At 44.0% G+C, this 18,589-nt stretch overlaps 4 protein-coding genes across 4 annotated transcripts; 2 read left to right on the forward strand and 2 right to left on the reverse strand.

Moving 5' to 3' along the window:
- The first annotated feature begins 1,520 nt into the window (after positions 1 to 1,520).
- On the forward strand, positions 1,521 to 3,905 carry LOC128729194 (V-type proton ATPase subunit d). The gene is made up of 3 exons (XM_053822850.1): positions 1,521 to 1,869; positions 2,320 to 2,828; positions 2,909 to 3,905. Exons 1-3 carry the CDS (start codon positions 1,749 to 1,751, stop codon positions 3,323 to 3,325), a joined length of 1,047 nt encoding a protein of 348 aa, XP_053678825.1. The 5' UTR covers positions 1,521 to 1,748; the 3' UTR covers positions 3,326 to 3,905.
- A 2,589-nt stretch (positions 3,906 to 6,494) lies between these two features.
- On the forward strand, positions 6,495 to 10,578 carry LOC128729328 (cytoplasmic dynein 1 light intermediate chain 2). The gene is made up of 8 exons (XM_053823000.1): positions 6,495 to 6,586; positions 8,621 to 8,811; positions 8,886 to 9,089; positions 9,169 to 9,368; positions 9,432 to 9,661; positions 9,759 to 9,870; positions 9,948 to 10,142; positions 10,220 to 10,578. The coding sequence occupies exons 1-8, from the start codon at positions 6,495 to 6,497 to the stop codon at positions 10,544 to 10,546; spliced, it is 1,551 nt and encodes a 516-aa protein (XP_053678975.1). The 3' UTR covers positions 10,547 to 10,578.
- Positions 10,579 to 12,790: 2,212 nt separating this feature from the next.
- LOC128729113 (uncharacterized) lies at positions 12,791 to 14,859 on the reverse strand. Its single transcript, XM_053822763.1, has 3 exons — positions 14,632 to 14,859; positions 14,258 to 14,519; positions 12,791 to 14,187 (listed from the first exon to the last, which is right to left on the reverse strand). The coding sequence occupies exons 1-3, from the start codon at positions 14,731 to 14,733 to the stop codon at positions 12,794 to 12,796; spliced, it is 1,758 nt and encodes a 585-aa protein (XP_053678738.1). The 5' UTR covers positions 14,734 to 14,859; the 3' UTR covers positions 12,791 to 12,793.
- Positions 14,860 to 16,015: 1,156 nt separating this feature from the next.
- Positions 16,016 to 18,038, reverse strand: LOC128728723 (AH receptor-interacting protein). The gene is made up of 3 exons (XM_053822364.1): positions 17,952 to 18,038; positions 17,346 to 17,875; positions 16,016 to 16,984 (listed from the first exon to the last, which is right to left on the reverse strand). The coding sequence occupies exons 1-3, from the start codon at positions 18,036 to 18,038 to the stop codon at positions 16,642 to 16,644; spliced, it is 960 nt and encodes a 319-aa protein (XP_053678339.1). The 3' UTR covers positions 16,016 to 16,641.
- Between the last annotated feature and the right edge of the window lie 551 nt (positions 18,039 to 18,589).

Consider the following 18,589-nt stretch of genomic DNA (forward strand, 5'->3'; position numbering starts at 1 on the left):
AATGAAGAGAATTGTGATTAGAGTTTTCTATCCGTATAATTTCTGGAAATACTACATCACCGATTTGGCCTGATCGCATAAATTAAATTGCTACAGATCGGAAAAAATATATAAATAATTACCTATAGACAACAGCAAACCATAATAAGTAGCGAAAACAATTCAATGAAATAGTAACTCAATGTAGATAACAGGTAGTGATGTAAAAATTACGGAAACTATTTTTCTAACATAACCATACTCACTGCGAATTGGTCTCCGATCTTGACCTTCCTCTATCCTTGCACAAAATTCTGCTACTACACAACAAGCATTACTAAGTAACATGAGAAATTATCAGGCAACGTCGGATATACAGTTGAGAATAGCTCGACTATCGGATTTGGTATAATGAATATTTGCAATGAAAGTTATGACGTGAAAAATCTCTTGTTAACGACTCCTTTATTATTTTTCTTTTTAACACAACTAACCTTAGGCAAACCTCCCGCGTTCCCATTACATTAAAAGCTTGTTGAATCTGGCGGAGGATCGAAATGGAGTAATTATGAAGCGTATCTCTTTTTAGATTAGTATCACCGCGTCTCTAGCGAAAGGAAACGAATCTGCAAAAAATGAAACTCAATGAAAAATTAAAACACGTGTGCAGTGGATATTGAAAAAAATAAATGGGAGCTCTAGGAAAAAATGTAATAAAACAGAACACAAGCGAAGGGAAGAAATAATTGCACGTCTTATGTTGCCTAAAAACCAGTGAAAATCAACCTGCATGGATAATGGAAATAAATTAACACTACCAAAACCGATGTTTATTCTTAGTTTTTCATATGCTAAATAAATAAAAGTACATTCAAAATCGTTGATAGTATTGGTATAAAATTTAATTTACAAATTTTCATTTGTGAAAATGACCACGTGTGATGTGACCACGTGTCCACGTTTTCTTAAAAGCGTGTATTGAAATTCAATTCTTCACCCAATGTAACCAGCTACAACTACAGACAGAATGTTTCTATTAAGTTTATGTTTGTTATTTCTACATTATTCTACAACAGATATTACATTTAAGTTAATTAACGCCATTGAACAATCCAATGTAATAAAGGCGCGAAATTTCCCTTTGACAGTTCAAAAGTGAGTGATCCAAACAAGATTTATATGTATATAATATTTTTATCAAGGTTTACATACGTATTTTCCAAATAAATTCATTCAAATAAATTAAGTTTCCTATGGCTTTAATCTGTCAGGAACTAATAAATTATTATTCACTATCAAACCAACCTCTAAAATATTGATAAAAACTCCATTATTTGTTAAATAAGCATTAGAAACTGTCAGAGTCTGTTTACATCTCGTGTCCGATGGGTTCTGAAGGTAAAACCCTGCACTCTCAACGGAAAAAGGCATCAGTTCACAGCCATAAACAAACGTAACTCAGATGATGCATAATACAGCCCAGTCCCCCCCCCCCCCTATGGTGATTACATAGCCTTGCGTACACGGCTGCGTACAAAACCTAGTCATATGATGCGTATTAACACTTGTGAATGAAAAAAGTGAGATAGAAGCAACTTGTCTTGGACAGTTCGTCCGTCGTTAGCTATCGGGTTGACCAGACCTGTCCCCTTTTAGTGAGTCGAAGTGTTAAGCAGTTCGCCTGCGTTGATAAAAAGCGTTGAGCTTTTTCAGTTCGTTCCCTATCAAAGAAAGTTAGCTCCCACATCGATCAAATTATCGAACGCAAAATGCCAGGCTACATGTTCAACATCGACGGGGGCTACCTTGAGGGCCTGTGTCGCGGATTCAAGTGTGGTATCCTCAAGCAGGCAGATTATCTCAATCTGGTTCAATGCGAAACCCTCGAGGGTGAGTATGGCTGGGAGAAGCAGGGCGTTGTAACATATCGAAAAATTGCTGCATCCTTACGGAAACCGTGTTGCAAGATTGTGCATTTGCTTATACCAATTTTATCCCTTTCAATTTGTTTGCGTAAATTGGTTTAAAACTCATGGATTCGAGCATGCATTCCCATAAACGGATAAAGAACAAAACAGAACTGCTCACGAGGGCAGTGCTGTACGCGTATGTGTGAGATGTAGGGAACTCATCGTCAACGATAGCTGGTCATATGACCCTAGAATAGGAGACCTTGTGATGCATAATTTTTACGCTAAATTTTACGCGCGCGGTATATGGATTCAGTCGATGGCAAAATAACAGCTGTGCCAATGTGGTGCAAGACCACTTCAAAGAGCCTGACCTATACTTTTTGGGGTGTTTCATTATTATTATTTTTTGCGTGACGATCTTTCGTAGATCTGAAGCTGCACTTGCAGGGCACGGACTACGGTCAGTTCCTGGCGAACGAGCCATCCCCGTTGGCCGTTTCGGTGATCGATGATAAGCTGCGCGAAAAGCTGGTCATCGAGTTCCAGCATATGCGAAATCATGCCGTCGAACCACTGTCCACCTTCCTCGACTACATCACATACAGCTACATGATCGATAACATCATCCTGCTGATCACTGGTACACTGCATCAGCGCCCAATTTCGGAGCTCATCCCGAAATGCCATCCGCTTGGCAGCTTCGAGCAGATGGAGGCCATCCACGTTGCGGCCACACCGGCTGAGCTGTACAATGCGGTGCTGGTTGACACGCCGTTGGCGCCTTTCTTTGTTGACTGCATCTCTGAGCAGGATCTGGACGAGATGAACATCGAGATCATTCGTAACACGCTGTACAAGGCGTACTTGGAGGCGTTCTACGATTTCTGCAAGAACATTGGTGGTACCACGGCTGACGTCATGTGCGAGATATTGGCGGTAGGTGGATACGTTTGGGTTGATCACGAGATCCACAATTTGTTTGTTATCTCTAATCATGCACATATGAACTTTTTCAGTTCGAGGCTGACCGACGCGCCATCATCATCACGATCAACTCGTTCGGCACGGAGCTGTCCAAGGACGACCGGGCCAAGCTGTACCCACGCTGCGGACGTATGAATCCTGATGGGCTGGCTGCCCTAGCACGTGCCGACGATTACGAGCAGGTGAAAGCCGTGGCCGAGTACTACGCCGAGTATGCCGCCTTATTCGACGGTTCCGGCAACAACCCGGGCGATAAAACGCTTGAGGATAAGTTCTACGAGCACGAGGTGAAGTTGAACATGTACGGCTTCATGCAACAGTTCCACTTCGGTGTCTTCTACTCCTACCTGAAGCTAAAGGAACAGGAGTGCCGCAACATCGTTTGGATTGCGGAATGTGTTGCTCAGAAGCACCGGGCCAAGATCGATAACTACATTCCAATCTTCTAAGGTGACGATTCGCGCGGAGTAGAAGCTTATCGTTCGATGCAAGCAACCAGCAGCAGCACAAATGCATAACCACACGAACATCTTCTAGAAGGCATACTTAAAACTTACAGCAACCCCGCATCCGACGAAAATCAACCCATCAATCAACATGGGCAATCTAGGCAAATTTAACTATTAAAGGATCACTCCCTGCAGCCGTGTTGCTCCCCAAACACGTGCCCGCAAGCTTTATGTTACAATACTGGGGATCCTTCGATCGGGAAGAGTTTTTTCCTGTTAAGGAAAACCCGGTTGTACGCAACATTCCCGCAACGAGAGATTCGTTCATTTTTTTCCATTTTGGATCTTACTGAAGCAGTTGCAATATCTTTGTTTTTTTCTGTTATATTTCAAAATGTTTTATTTGTGTAGGAATATTATAAATCATACAACTGGTGCGTATCAAGAGAAATTTATTTGTACAGTAAACGAAACCGTTAAGGAAACAGAAGAGCTTTCCATTAAGCTGCAATATCCAGTAACCGTTAGTGGAAGCTAAAATGTATTACGATCATGGATTTAATAAACAAAATGTAGTTATCCCCGATGCATTAGCTTTTAATTTTTTCAACCTCGCCCCATTCGAGACATAGAACTGTGATACCTATAAGTTTGAAGAGTTTTACTATTGCCTCCCCGTTTTACAAGGATGTTGACTCGTAAAGCCCCAGTGCGCTGATCACATCATTAAAATGGCTCAACCCATAAAGACTTTTCAGGCAGTCCACGTGGACAGCGAAGGCGTGGTACTCACATTATAATCAGTGATTAGCAAAAGACGGCGCACGACCGCCAGTGGTTGTGATTTCTCCAGCAGCTAACCAAGATTGCCGAGCGGTTGTAGCGCCGGATATGTAATTATTTATCCCTTAAAACTAATGCTCGTTCAATCCCATTGCTTCCAGAAGGACCGAACATGAAAAATTCAGACTGGTCGAGACAAGAGAAATTGATACTGCAATTAATCTTCTCCAGTGTTGCCAGCAACATTGCTCAAAGCAGCACAAAAGCTTACTTCCCAGTACAGCGCTCGTCAATCCCCTATTTTACCATCCGTATATTGATCTTTCTCGATAGAAAAGGGATCCGAACCGCATATCTTTGCTTGTATGAAAATGTTAATGATGTTTTTAAATTTTGTTGCAAATTATTAAAATACATAAAATGATATAAAAATTGAATTTTGATTATTACTTAACTATGGTCTAGTTAATGCATCGCAGGTGTTAACGGCTCAGCACTTGTCCTTGTAAAGTTAATTATTGTACTTAAAGTTATTTATAAGTTTGCTATAACTATCGATTCGTTGATAAAATATACAAAGCGTTTATTTGTTGCATCAACGAACCGTTTTCCATCAAAATTGAAAGGAAAAATTTACAGTCATTTTACTCTTGACATCAGTTACGTCAAAGTTTGTGCGTGCGTGTGTGCAGACGATTGTTTCGGTCGGTATTCTTCTAGTAAGCGATTTTAGCGATTTTTCATGTGAAATTGAATTCGAATTCCATTTTCTTTTACAGCGTGTACCGTGTGTTTAGCTCCGGTTCAATCACGATCAAGTAAGGGGGGCCCTAGGGAGCTGGGTGCCCTTGCCATATCGTGTCACAGCCTTGCCAAACAAAGGAGAAGAAGAAGACCAATTGCTACTAGTTCAGGTAAAATGGCTACTATTAGGCAGACAAACTACACGGACGGCCTTTAAACGTGCCGTCGATAGAATCGTACGTGTAAGTAACCGGCCAGACACTTCAGAACAGGTCAAATACTCCACAAAGTTGCACCCACCTCGACGGCATACGGCAGCTACGCCTACGCCACGCAAACGGTAGTGATGACATCAGTACGCCCGAAATTCCACGGCGTACGTTAACGGAGCACGGTTCTCTCAGCTCATATGCCTGTGTGTTTATGTGCGTTCGTGTGCTGCACTTGCAACCGCTGTTGAGCGAAAGTGTTGCAGGCAGGTAACCGTCGGTGCTGCAGGATCGTTGCCAAGTTAGGTCAAGAAGGAACGGCATAAGGTGTTGCTGCAATGCATATTTTACTTTGGAACAATTATTGCATCGCCCCGTCAAGTGGAGTGCAAAATTTGATTTGTCAAATTTAGAGGATTTTTTTTTTCGTTTCTCGCGTACGGCCAACGATCAAATGAAAATAGGGAGAGAAAGGTACCCCGATTAGATGTTGAGGATGTATGTGTAAAAATTGTCAGTGTGCATTGACGGAGCTGCGGGCCACTTATACCATTGCCCCTGCCACAACGTCATACGTCGTTACTGTCGCCGTGGTCGGTAGTGACAGCTAGCCTGTACGAAAAGAAATTCCGGAAAATATTTTTTCGTTTTTACTGGCTTGGCTCCGCTATGCCGAAATATCAGGTACCAGCAAATTCGTCGATTTCCTTTTCACCATTCGAGTCTTTTTGAAACCCCGCTTCCATCTCGTAGGCCGCAACCGGAGCCCCCGGATGGGTGGATGCGTGTCGACGCGAAAAGAAGGGGCTAAGTGCCTGTCATCCTACCTTCTGGTTCTTCTTTTGCTATCCACATTCTCTTTCAACCCCTAATATTTCTGACATCCCCAAGAGGGCGCCCCAAGCCGCTCCGGCCAGCGTAATAGGGCTAAAGCTAACGAAAAGAAGTGATCTGTTGGTTTATCGTTTATCGTTCGTCCATTAACGACACGTTTATCTGTTCCTTCCGTGTGAAAGCTCCCTGTTGCATACTAACGAAGTGTGGTGCGTGCTGTGAACACCCGCGTCGGATTTCGCGACGATTCAGTGGAAAGAAAAAGCTACGCAACCTGTGCATCAGAGAGCTACTGAGATTACAAGCCGTGTGTCTACTTCGTGAGTCAACGCAACATCATTCAACAACCACCAACTTTTCCACGACAGCGCAACCACATCACGAGCAAATAGCAACATCCGCGTTGCCTCCGCGTGAAGCTGCCTAGTGCGCGTGTGTGAGATCGCTCAAGCGTCCGTGTGTGTGTGTGTGTACGTAAGTGTGCGTCTGTGCTCTAGTTCGCAAACAACCTAAACACCGGGAGACCGCGGTGTCCATCATCCATCAACCCAACCATCAGTACGATCCTCTAGCTACACCTCCACTCGGTTGCTGCCAGGATGGAAATTCTAACGCAGTCTCAAGTACACGGCCTGACCACCCCCACGACGGCTGCCCGCAAGAAAGATGCCGAAGCGAAGGAAAATCTCTGGTAAGTACCCAGAAGCGGAGATTTCCTTATCAGGTTAATACGACCGTTGTTTTTCGGTTGCTCTACTTCGGGAATGTCAAACTGGCGGCTCGCCATTGCTGGTTGCCTGTGAATATTTTTAAAACAACTGCATGGAGTTACTTGTTGTATTGGAAAATTATTTTAAAATGCGCTAAACTACTAAGCCAACTCATCGTTACGAATTGAGTCGAACGCATAATGCAGCAAATGTATTCGAGAGGCAGATCTATTAGCGCTTTTTGAATGAATGGCCCGCAAAAAATTGTAATAATTACAAACTGGCTTCCAAATGAAATTATTTTGACATACCTGTTTCTCATAGCTGGTGGTTAAGATGAAACGTTAACGATATCGTGCTGATGAGCAAATGGTCTACTAATGCCGTCAAATAAACAAAGTATGCGACTAAAGCTGGTGAAATGTCGTTAAAATTAAAAACGAAACGGAATTGGATAAATATTTAATCAATTCTACTTCACGGGAATGGGCTTAAAGTAAACACGAAAATTTGTTGAAAAATGTCTCAATAATATATCATTCTAATAACTCTACATTCATTTATCAAGATATTATATGAATTTCATGTCTTAGATCGCTTGTTGGATGCATTTCAAATAATCAATATACGATCCTGAGCTACAATCGATTTAGTTCAACAACTGGAGTATTATACAAATATGAAGTGCTCTATTGTTTTGCTGTTTTTGATGTCGCGAAACATGCAAAATTTTCGGAACTGAGTTTGAATTTGTCATTCAACAAGTTAAGTACATAAGTTGGGTGCAGATAAGATCTGTCCGCATTTGGCATTAAAAGATGTATATCACTAAGATTTCCGGTGAAGTAACGTTTGCTACAGATCACCTACTCAGTTGGTTACTTTGTCGTGACCTCTGGCCGGTTTACACCGATAACCTCAATTAGACAGATAGAACACAGATTGCACAGATTGCGGATGCATCGAAGAAACATGTTTTTTTTTTCAAAACCAGCTCCGCTCGAAATGTTGCGGGAGAACGTCCATGCAAAAGCGGGCTTGAGAAATACTTCAAGAAGCCACTGAAAAATGGGCACACAGCGAATTAAAGTATTGAAAGTGTGGGGGTCAGGTTGGTTGTTGGCGTTGTTGGTTCATCCGCTTTCCATCTGGCAGGAAAAGTGCCGCTACATCCGAGGCCTAGCCGCCGGACGTGAGTCATGGCGAGTGCGAAAAATCGATGCAGCATCGATGAGTTTTCATTTGAGATCTTTTGGCTTCTAAAACAGTTTAAAAAGAGCGCGAATGTTGGTTAGATTTTCGCATCAAAACCAAAACACAAACACATTCCATTTGGTAGTTTATTGGAGCGTAATAAAGCTCGAAAAGCCACGAATTGGATTTATCGATTATTCGACGACCAATCCCAAGACAAAATTACAGCGCCATATTTTGTGACAAACGATGCACGCAAGCTGCATACAAATGGTCGCCTTCCCATTTAGGGTGATACTGGATGAAGGAAAAAAAAAACAACCTGATACTGTTAGCGATTAATTCCGCCCGTACCTGTAGATGTAGATGTGTGTTTGCGGACGAAATAGAAATTGAAAAATAAATAGACAGAATACCTATCACGTGGCAGTGTCGTATTGGAAATGGATTGAGGAGTCGAAATAGAGTTGGGGGAAAGTTGGAGAATCGCGAGAAGCGATGACTAATAGATTTGGTCACCAACGAATGAAGGTGATCGGGAGACAGACGAGAGATATTACGTCATGTTCACGCATTGCGCGTGAAATCATAGTCTTCCATCTGTTGTGAATGTGAATATTGTTTCAGATTCTGGTTTGTTTGCTAAAGAGCTCGTTAAATGCCCTTCAGGTGTTTGATGTTGACATGACATCATGAGCAGCATTTGCCAACCGTCGTCCCTAACAGCACAGAATAGTTTAGTAATGCGCGAACACAACAGTAAATCGATGAATCTATCGTCTATTCGCATGCACTGTAGTAATCCTTTTTCACTATTTTAGGTCATCCATCCTGAGCGAGGTGCAAACACAGAGCAACACTAAACTCCCGTCGAACAAATCGGTGCTGGTGCTGGGTGACAATGCCAGCGGCAAGACTACTCTCATCGCCAAACTGCAGGGCGTTGAAGATCCGAAGAAGGGTTCCGGTCTGGAGTATGCCTACATCGATGTACGGGACGAGTATCGAGATGGTGAGTAGCATCCCTTTGTGCTCATCTGACATCAGCTCATCAACGTCAGTAACGCATAATGCTTTCGTTCACAGATGTTACGCGCCTGAGCGTGTGGATTCTGGACGGCGATCCGGGTCATAACAATCTGCTCAAGTACGCCCTAAACGAACCGAATTTCCCGCACACACTGGTCATCTTGACCCTATCTATGACGACACCGTGGAGCTGGGTAGACCAACTTCAGCACTGGATGAAGATACTGGACGATCATATCGCCGGGCTAAGAATCGATCCAGGTATATGCGGTGAACTGCACCGGATGTCGCTCTACTCGTGGGTGTTAATACAGCGTTCTCAATTCGATTTTATGTGTAGAAGAAAAACAACAGTGTCAGGCACGGTTGTCGACCGAATGGCAGAACTACTGTGAAACGATTGACGATCTCGATCCCGGCTCTCCGATCAAGCGTACCAATCGGCTTCCATCTGTGGACGACGAACTGGATGCGCTGCCTTTGCCGGAGGGAGTCCTAACCACCAATCTCGGCCTTGACGTAGTAGTTGTCGTCACAAAGGTAGGTGGGAAAATCAAAATCCGTCGGAAAGTCGTTTAACGCTTGCCCCCAATTTCCTGCCAGACCGATTACATGACGACGCTGGAGAAAGAGCTCGATTATAGAGATGAGCACTTTGACTTCATGCAGCAGTGGATTCGTCGGTTTTGCCTGATGTATGGTGCCTCGCTCTTCTATACTAGTGTGAAAGAGGACAAGAACTGCGATTTGCTGTATAAATACCTCACGCACCGAATCTACGGTTTACCATTCCGGACACCCGCCCTAGTCGTTGAAAAGGATGCGGTGCTAATGTAAGATGTCCCATTGGCCGGTGCATTGGAAAATATCTCATTTTCTCCTTTTTTGCTTTCTCTTGGTGCATATTTCGTGCTAATTTCATAATTCTAGTCCGGCTGGCTGGGATAACACAAAAAAGATTAGCATATTGTACGAGAACATGCAGTCCTGCAAGCCGGACGATTACTACAACGACATCATTGCACAACCACCATCGAGAAAGGTATGCGCTCGTCCGAAACTTTTCGCATGGGTAGATAGGATTCGTATGACCTGCTCTCTTTCGCATCTCGATTTCAGACTGTATCGAACCGAGAAAGCGAGATTCAGACAGAAGACGAACAGGCTTTCCTTGCCCGCCAACAGCAGCTACTCCAGCAAGGTCAGACACCGGCGAGAGGCGAATCGCCGTTACGCACGCAACCGGGCAGTAATGGCAACAAGAGCGCCCAACGTACCCCGGTGGCTGCCGGAGCCCAGGGATCACCAAAGAAGGTGAGATAGGCGGCCACACGGATCCTGCCGTGGAGCCTTCCGAGAACTAGACTTTAAACATGCGCATTTTTTTGTAGGTCGACGGAAAGCTAACTCCCGGCACTCAGAGCGGTGAGGGTGTTCTGGCGAACTTCTTCAACTCCCTGCTGCACAAGAAATCTGTTACACCTGGGTCGGCCGCGGCTGCAGCTGCAGCAGGCGGTGTTGCAGGTACGGGTCCGCTCGGTGCGACCTCCTCACCGTCGTCACTGTCCCCACGAGTCGTGAATGGGACCAACGTCGGTGATCTGGTGTCGGTCAGCGATAAGATTAGCATGCGCACGGATGCCGCCCTCGAACTGGACCGTCTCGCACGGAGCGTCAAGAAGGATCTCGACTTTTCGGCAGCACAGTCCGACTGTTGAAGCGGTAGAATGGTGATAGAGGCACACACTCCCGTGGAAAATGTACGAACGAATTTCCATTTGGGCGTCTGCAAAATCAGTCAGTGAGAGAGATCAGGGTGGACCAAGCAAAAGAGTCGTGTTATCCCTGCAGAAAATTTAACCAAATCTTTAAAAGTTCACGCGGAAATTTGGTTTGAAACCATTTTGTACCCAAAACGAAAATGCTAGGGAGTGTTGCTACGCAATTTACCTTGCATTATTTTGCTAGATTGAATATGTTTTTTTCTGTTTTCGCAGATTTTCTAGCAAATGATATATTTGAATATTGTGAATATTTTTATGAATATTGAAAACACACCAGTCCATGAAATGTCGAATGGAGGATTGTGCAAAATTATAACTTTGAGAATGCTGGAAAATGTCCTTCGTTTGAAAAGAATCGTTTTGAAGAATCGCTTGGAGGATGCTTCAAGGTAACCACTGTACCATCTTCTCAGTATTACGCATTCGAAACACACATGCGGCTGCGATTCGCGAATCTTTGTTACCACCTCTTTGGTGTTTTGCTATTATATGACTCTACCCCCAAAGGACGAGCATGCTGCCCCAAATCACCTTACTTGCGCCATCGAACTGGCGCACGCCAGCACGTGGTTACTAGAATATATCATTGTGATAGATTGACGAATCATGTTTGCGTGTGGGTTGCACGTTGCAAATGTGTATTTGCTAATGTATGTATGAGAATGGGATGCGTTTGGTTACATGTGTTGTTGGGCACGCAAATGATGATTCGGAACGAGAAGTAGGACACACTTCCGTGAGTGTGCGGTGCCGTGGGTGTTAACAGGCATTGTCTGAGAGTGCTTTGCTTATGTTGTATGTTGGCTTCCATCCCTTCGCTGCATTGTATGCGACGCCCGCTCCTTCTCCCATCTCCCCACCCTTGATCCCGATCCTATCCAATCTCGCATTGGCATTGGCGTCGATAAGATCAGGATATTTATGCTAATTTATACTAGAAACCACTCACCACATCCTTCTGCTCATCATCCATTCCGTTCCTTGAGAGGAATCATTCTTAGAGGAACTTTGAGACCCGCGAAATTTGATCGTTGAGCGAGTTTATGGCTTCGCGTTTAAGACACTGCTTTGTGATTGCTTGCAGCTTTCGCAACAGTGGAGCATGTAATGTATGGGTGTGTGTGTGTGTGTGGGTTTACGCGTGTGTGTGTGTTTACTCAAGGGCTCACAACCTATCGAACTGGTGGAATGGAGATGAGGAAGGAGAATCTAACTGAAGCAAGAAAAAGGAACTACTAATTAAGCGCACCCTGCAAGCGAAAGCAGCTAACTGTGGACTCAAAGTGCACGTAGGCGCAAAATAACCACATGCGAAGTGCGAACGAATACGGGAGGGTTAGAAGTAGGATACGGTAGTAGTTAACGATAATATAAATACAATTCATAAAACATGCTGACGAAGAAGGGAGAGCAAGCGACGAGCATAATACTGCACCAGGTATGCAACATACTGGTAAAACTCTTAATACTTACTCTTTAAAATATATACATATACACACATTAAGAACGGCGGCTTCTCTGCCATTCCCCTCCCAAGGTGTGTAATCAGCGGAAGGAAATATATATTTATGATTTACTCTATTTGCGTAGAGTGGATAGTGAGATTGAGAAAAAAACGAATGCCAGACAGTGCAACGTAGCTATTCATCAGGCGTGTTAAAGTTAAAGAAAAAGGGCTCTTCGTAGCGGCAACATGTGGTAGTCTACATAAGTAATCCCAGGAAGTAATTCGCAAACAATAGAACAAGAAAGCGTTTGATATTACGAACGAACGGGAGCGAAGGCAAAGGAATCGCTTTTCCGCAGCAAATACAGTCAGCAGCGTCTAACAGCTCTTGCGAGCGACATAAATCATTGCTTGGAAGCTACTGAGGCTCTGCAATCATAAAATATCGGTTGAAATTTGAAAGACCCTAAAGAAGCAGGCTAAATTTTAGTGAACAAAACAATTGGGGAATAAAACTGACACACTATATGCATATAACATGCTAAACCGAAACATGTGGACCATACTATGGTAGCAACTAATTATGTTTTTGTTTGTCTATTGTTTTCCTTCTAAAATGCGTTTGGCGTCCCATGTGTTGAAAGTCCTCCATGGTTTCTTTTAAAACAAACGGAATACGAATCCAGTATAGTGCAGCAGTCTTCATGATCGTTTATTTGCATATTTGGCGTACATTAGCTAAAAAATATCCGACAGCTGCAGGCCATCCAGAGGGCACTGGCGGCACTATATATAAGCAGCAATAACAGCAGCAGGCGATCGACACGCCCGTAGATGTAGATCAGGTTAGCAAGGACGGCAATGATGAGCACGGCGATACCGGAAAGTAGTTCGATTCCGGTCTTCGCGTTTGCCCAGCGACGTTGACCAAGCTGTCGCTTGAGCACTGTTTTCTGGTAGGAGCAAGCAATCGAGTGTCCAGTTCCGATCAACACACACCCGGCGATAGTCCAGAAGCTGGACTTGATCGCATATACGCAGAAGTAGCCGAACGCCTCGAACAGCAGTCCGAAGACGAGCAAACGTTCCTGTTGCTTGCGGAAGCGCAGCTCACAGCACAGTAGTAGAAAGGAACTGCCAATCCAAGCGGACGCAATCACGATCATGGCTAACAGGGTCATGTAGCGTGACTGGGTTCGCTGCTGGTAGTGGTAGGCAGTGAAACGAGGCAGGATAGCTAGGAACAGGGTGAAGATGCAGGCATCTGTAGCTTTGAGCAGCGCGGAACTGCAACAGCGCAAGTCTCCTAGTGCGCTGCGTGTGGACTCTATCAGCCGTAGGTTAACGGTGAGCCGAAAATCTAAACCTAAGCCTTGATAACTGCCGGTTACAGCCTTCCATAGCTGGCTCAACCATCGCCATTTGCCGGCAACTTGCACCGGATCCGACAGGCTACAGGTGGAAGATAACTCGTCTTGGCGCACCTCTAAGTCTCTAACGTCATACGCTGCTAGAGTGGATTCATCCTCCTCGATGATCACTTCGAGGATTTCTACGCCATCTTGATTGAAGCATTTCCCATCGCGTCGGAATATCGACGCGTCCTCACATTCTTCGAACTCAAAATCGAGATGTTCTGTCGTCGATTGGGTTCGCTTAAGCCTCGGCTCATCGATAGGTTCTGGTTGCAAATCTTGTATGGGTTTGGAAAAGTTTGCAGGATTTTTCCACGTAACTGGAGTCCTCTCGAAATCAGAGTCAGGATGTTCGCTACAGGATGCCGATTCCACTTCCGAGACTGTTCGTGTTGCTACGCGTGCATAGTAAAGCTCGTTACCCTTCTCGGTCAAACGCACTAACGCGTCTTGGTCATTTTGCAACCGCCTCTTCTCACCTTTGATCAAGAGCACGAGTGGTATGAGATGTAGTATAACGCCAGCTAGCAGGAGCAACATCGCGCCATAAATATAATCCTCCCATGGCAAAAGAAAAACGACAAGCAATAGGAGTAAGCTCGTTGCCTGGCCACATGAGTGCAGAAACTTGATGACGAACATCTCCTTCTTGGCGTTGAAGATTTTCGCTAGTAATTTCCACATACGGGAGTAGACCAGCTGGTAGCCGAACCCTGCGTTTGATAAGGTGAGGAAATGACGTTAAAACCCAGCACTCCAGACGGTATTCTGTTGGTTACTTGCCACCAACAACACTGTACAGCAGCACTTCCAAAATGTAGTGTGGCGCGTGCATGGCGACCAGACCGCTAGCTGAGATTCCTAGGCAGAGGATGGCGACTCCAGACAAAAGCGACGGAGTGCTTCGTTGCTCGTTGTTCCAGTAGAACAGGGACCGATGCACCAGACTGAAGCCGATCAGCATTACCGGTGGGCAGATCAGATCTAGTTCCGAGTCGTTGCTCAGAAGTGCGCCATACACGTACACGGGTGTGAAGATCACTATCTAGGGACGAAATGTGAAAGATGCGCAACGCGAGATTGATTGACGCCGTGGGTATATTGCGATACTGTCTGCAGGTCTGGAAACGCATAAAATGGAGTGTCTAGCGCCTTACATTCATTAAAAACACGTACACCAACAGCTTCCATTTGGGCTGGATTAGAACGAGCAGGTCGAACACGCGCGGTTCTACCATTTCGTTGATGAACGCCTCCATTGCAGCCTAGCTGGTGGCCAGTTGATTGTGTGTAGCCGAGAATCCGGTGCCCGTCGGCCGGGAATCAATCCGGCGTTGCGTTGTATCGAAACGGCGTTCGGATGTTACATAATTGTTGCTTGCCACAGCCGAAACCGGCGTGTGTGTCATCTGTGCTCGTCTGCCTGCCCTGGAAGAACAGCACTAGATCGAAAGTTCCGGACTACCTCGGACACTGATTACGGCAGAGGATGACTTCCACGCTGTTACTTCACGGGGTGACACACCACGGAAGAAGGCAAACAATCAGACACTACGGGTGCGCTGGTTCTGTTCCAGTGTCTTCTACAACAGTAACTGTGTTTCCAATGCGTAACTCCAACGCGTTCATCCGTCCAACACAGCCATTATGATGTGAGATTGATATGGGTTGGGGTAGGTGTACTACTCATCCGTAGGTACCTGTTGTCTGTGTAGGTTCGTGGTGTCTGTGTAGTATGTCACGAAGTGGCTCTAGCCCCATAGTACGAATCCGGTGGCTTTACGCGCCTTATCTACTTATCTTATCAACCACTTTTACCTCACTACATATGACCTTCTCCTTCTTTTGTACGTTTGGCCTCTTGATCCAAATTTCGCGGCAGTACTTTGGATGGAATTCGGAATCGAGTCAGCGTGTTATTTCTCGTTTAAGGCTCCACAGTTGTCTCACAAGCACAACCAGGAACATCGCATTCAGGTCGGTGTTCTATGCTATGGCTTCTACTAGCCTTTGGGCCGTTTTGGTCGCTTATTGGAGAGTACCTGCCAAGCAAGCAGGCCGGACCTTATCGTTGTGAGCATTGTTTTTGCTGGACAAACAGTTTCAGTGACGAGCTAGACCACGATAAGATCCTTTGTGCATTCTCTCTTCCGTTTTTCTGTTCAACGATGCCCAGGGACATAAAATCGCTCTCAAATCTTAACGCACTCGTATGATACACGTCGTTATCTGACTCAGTGCGAAAGACAAATCTCGATTTAAACTGAAAGATGGAAGCCCAATCTAAAACGTGCGTTGATTATCGTCAGTGGGCGCTAGTGATCGGAGAAGAAAGAAGGTGAAATGTGATCTATCAATCTTCCTGTGTGTTTGGCAGAATCATTCGTTAAAGAATTCGTCAAGCTTCCCAGAATGATTTTTTATGACTCCAAACTTGATAGACTGGAGTTTGATAAAACTTTTATGGAAAGATTAATAAAGTTTGACGATGTTCAACACTTCGGATAGTACAGTGATAGGGCAAACACATTTTTAGTGGTTTGTGACGAAATTACAAATTTTTCTATTCTACTAATGCTTTTTATGTGCGCACATATTTCCTAGATTGTATTACAGAACTTTTTTCCTCACGATTAGGGGGTTCCAACGGTCGAAGCTCACCGGGCCTAAACATATATATTGCACTTGTTTTAAACCATAGTACACAATTCTCTTAAACACACGACACTGTAAAATAAGAGGTTTACAAACACTGATCTTACAGATGTGCCCTACATAATACTTACAAAATAATCACTGTTGCTACGCAAAATACACCAAAATAAACGAAACAATCCAATAAATGGATGTCCAACACTGAACATTAAGATGTGCACTTAAATTACATAAAGAGTATACAAAAATCACTATTACTGCAAAACATACACCCGGTGGTTTGATAAAAGAATGCTATAAACTTAGAATCAAAAAATACGAAATATTAACAGTTTAAAATGGTATAACAAATGCTCGCCGGCGAGAGTAGGGCATATCAAAAAGATATGGTCCTTTTTAGCTAGGGATTCCATCCTGATTGCTGAGTGTCAAAGCGTACAGCCAGTGTAGCTTTTCAACCCTTCTGCCCATTTAAACCTGCTGCTACACTTAAATTGCATAACTAGCTGACCCTAGAAGAGTTTCTGATATTTGAGCTTATCTTCGACATCCCTTTGGCGCAGCTGTTCCTGCAGCTTTGCCAGTTCCTTGTCGATGACCGGCTTGAGGCTAGTGTCTAACTCGGCGCACCGTTCGAAATCTTCCCTCGCTTGGGCAAAGTTCCAAGCGCCCATGTGCGCTTTTCCTCGGCGAAACAGTGCCTTCACGCACTCTTTGTCGTACTTCAGTACCTCTGTACAGTGTTCGATTGCAATGTAGTAGTCCTCTTCTAATAGTTTGCATTGCGAATAATTCAGCAACAGAGGAACCTTTATTTGCGACAGCTCGATCCATTCTGGTTCTCCAGGTTTCTCTCTGAAAATGTAAAATGATTAGCACAATTAGATTATCGACTTATTCTTCAGTTTGCAAAACTTTAAGTTCATAGTTAGTTTCAAAACAACGAAATATGCTACCTATAAATCGTAAAACATATAAAATGTTTGTAGAATTGATACACAGTTTCTAATGTGCCTACATACATATGCCTATTGGTTTTCCAAACAAATTATTTTATAAATATGTAATGTATTTTTTAGACTTTCGACTGTGCCTGTGTGTTTCGTAGCAGGAAAATTTGTATAGCTGGTAGCATATAATGCAAAGTACTTCTTAACTAGCAAAAAGAAGTCAAGTACCCTTAGATCTAAATATAATGCTACTTGCATGTTCTTACTTAAGCATCAGTTGCTCAATGATTCCAATCGCGTAGGAATAAGCTTCCAAAGCAGAAGTGAGATTTTTTTCCTTGTAAGCCTCGTTGCCCTGCACACGCAGCTTTTTCACCAGTTGCAGTTTTTCGTCGTCGGATAGCTGCCACGATTCTTTCTCGTACTCATCCGGGCTCTCGATCGACAAGATTTCGATGATAAACTCCAGATCCTGCGGGTTGCTGAACAGCTCGTCTAGATCCTTGTAGCCGATGCCTTCGTTCTGAACTGTCATGCCACAGCAATGTTTGCGTTCCTCTCGCGGTTTTTGCGCGTCACGGATCGTTTTCGCAACGAAGGGATACTGCACCACTAGCGACTTGTCGCACCGGAACTTCGCCACCTCGTGAAGGGCCATCTGTTGCACGATTGTTTCCCACACATCGAGCTTGAACTTCTTGCCCAGCACCAGCTCCATGGGCTTTCGCTGCACGCGGCTATCATCGATAAGCGTTTGCGATTCATCGCACTTTCGCGTCTGGTAGTGGAACTTTACCTGAAACCATAACAAAACTAAGTTCACTCTTGATCAACAAAAACCATCCCCGCTCTACCATCCACCACCGACCCACCTTGGTACCGTCACGGAAGGGCAGCACCTTAGTGCCCGCGTGAACGATGCTTTTTACAATTTTAGCATCCTCACTCGCACAACCCATGGCAACCTCACAAAGCGATGCAATCGAAGTAGCTTACGATTATTTTTACTTAGCCTAAACACTGAAAATGCCTCACATTTTTGTTTCAATTGCGCAATGCTTCATTTTCACCCCCTAGCTTCGACTAGACGTATACTATGAGTCATTATCGTTTGATATTGTCATTTTCTGTGTGCGCGGCACACATTAGTGTTTGTAGGGTTTTATTGGAAAGCATAAGTACATTTAATGTACTATTTTTCTTCGCAGATATCAGCTACCAAAGCCATAGTAGATTTTCTTCCAAACGATTGAAATATGAAATCAAAATATTGAGAAAAGTTTTAAAACATGCATCAAATGTTGTTTTGTGAAAAAAGTATATTGTTTCCTAGAGAATTATTAAGATAATTGAATGTAACGAGTATAGGAAAGTGTTATTTTTCGTTTGATACATAAAACTTAAAAGCAACATAAAGAAACAATACTGAGAAAGCAACCACAAATTTCCTATAATTATTCTCATGCTGACAATGAAATTGACGCACGCAGGATTGCGATAGTAAAATGAT

Source organism: Anopheles nili, chromosome X (assembly GCF_943737925.1).
Source record: "Anopheles nili chromosome X, idAnoNiliSN_F5_01, whole genome shotgun sequence".
Lineage (NCBI taxonomy): Eukaryota > Metazoa > Arthropoda > Insecta > Diptera > Culicidae > Anopheles > Anopheles nili.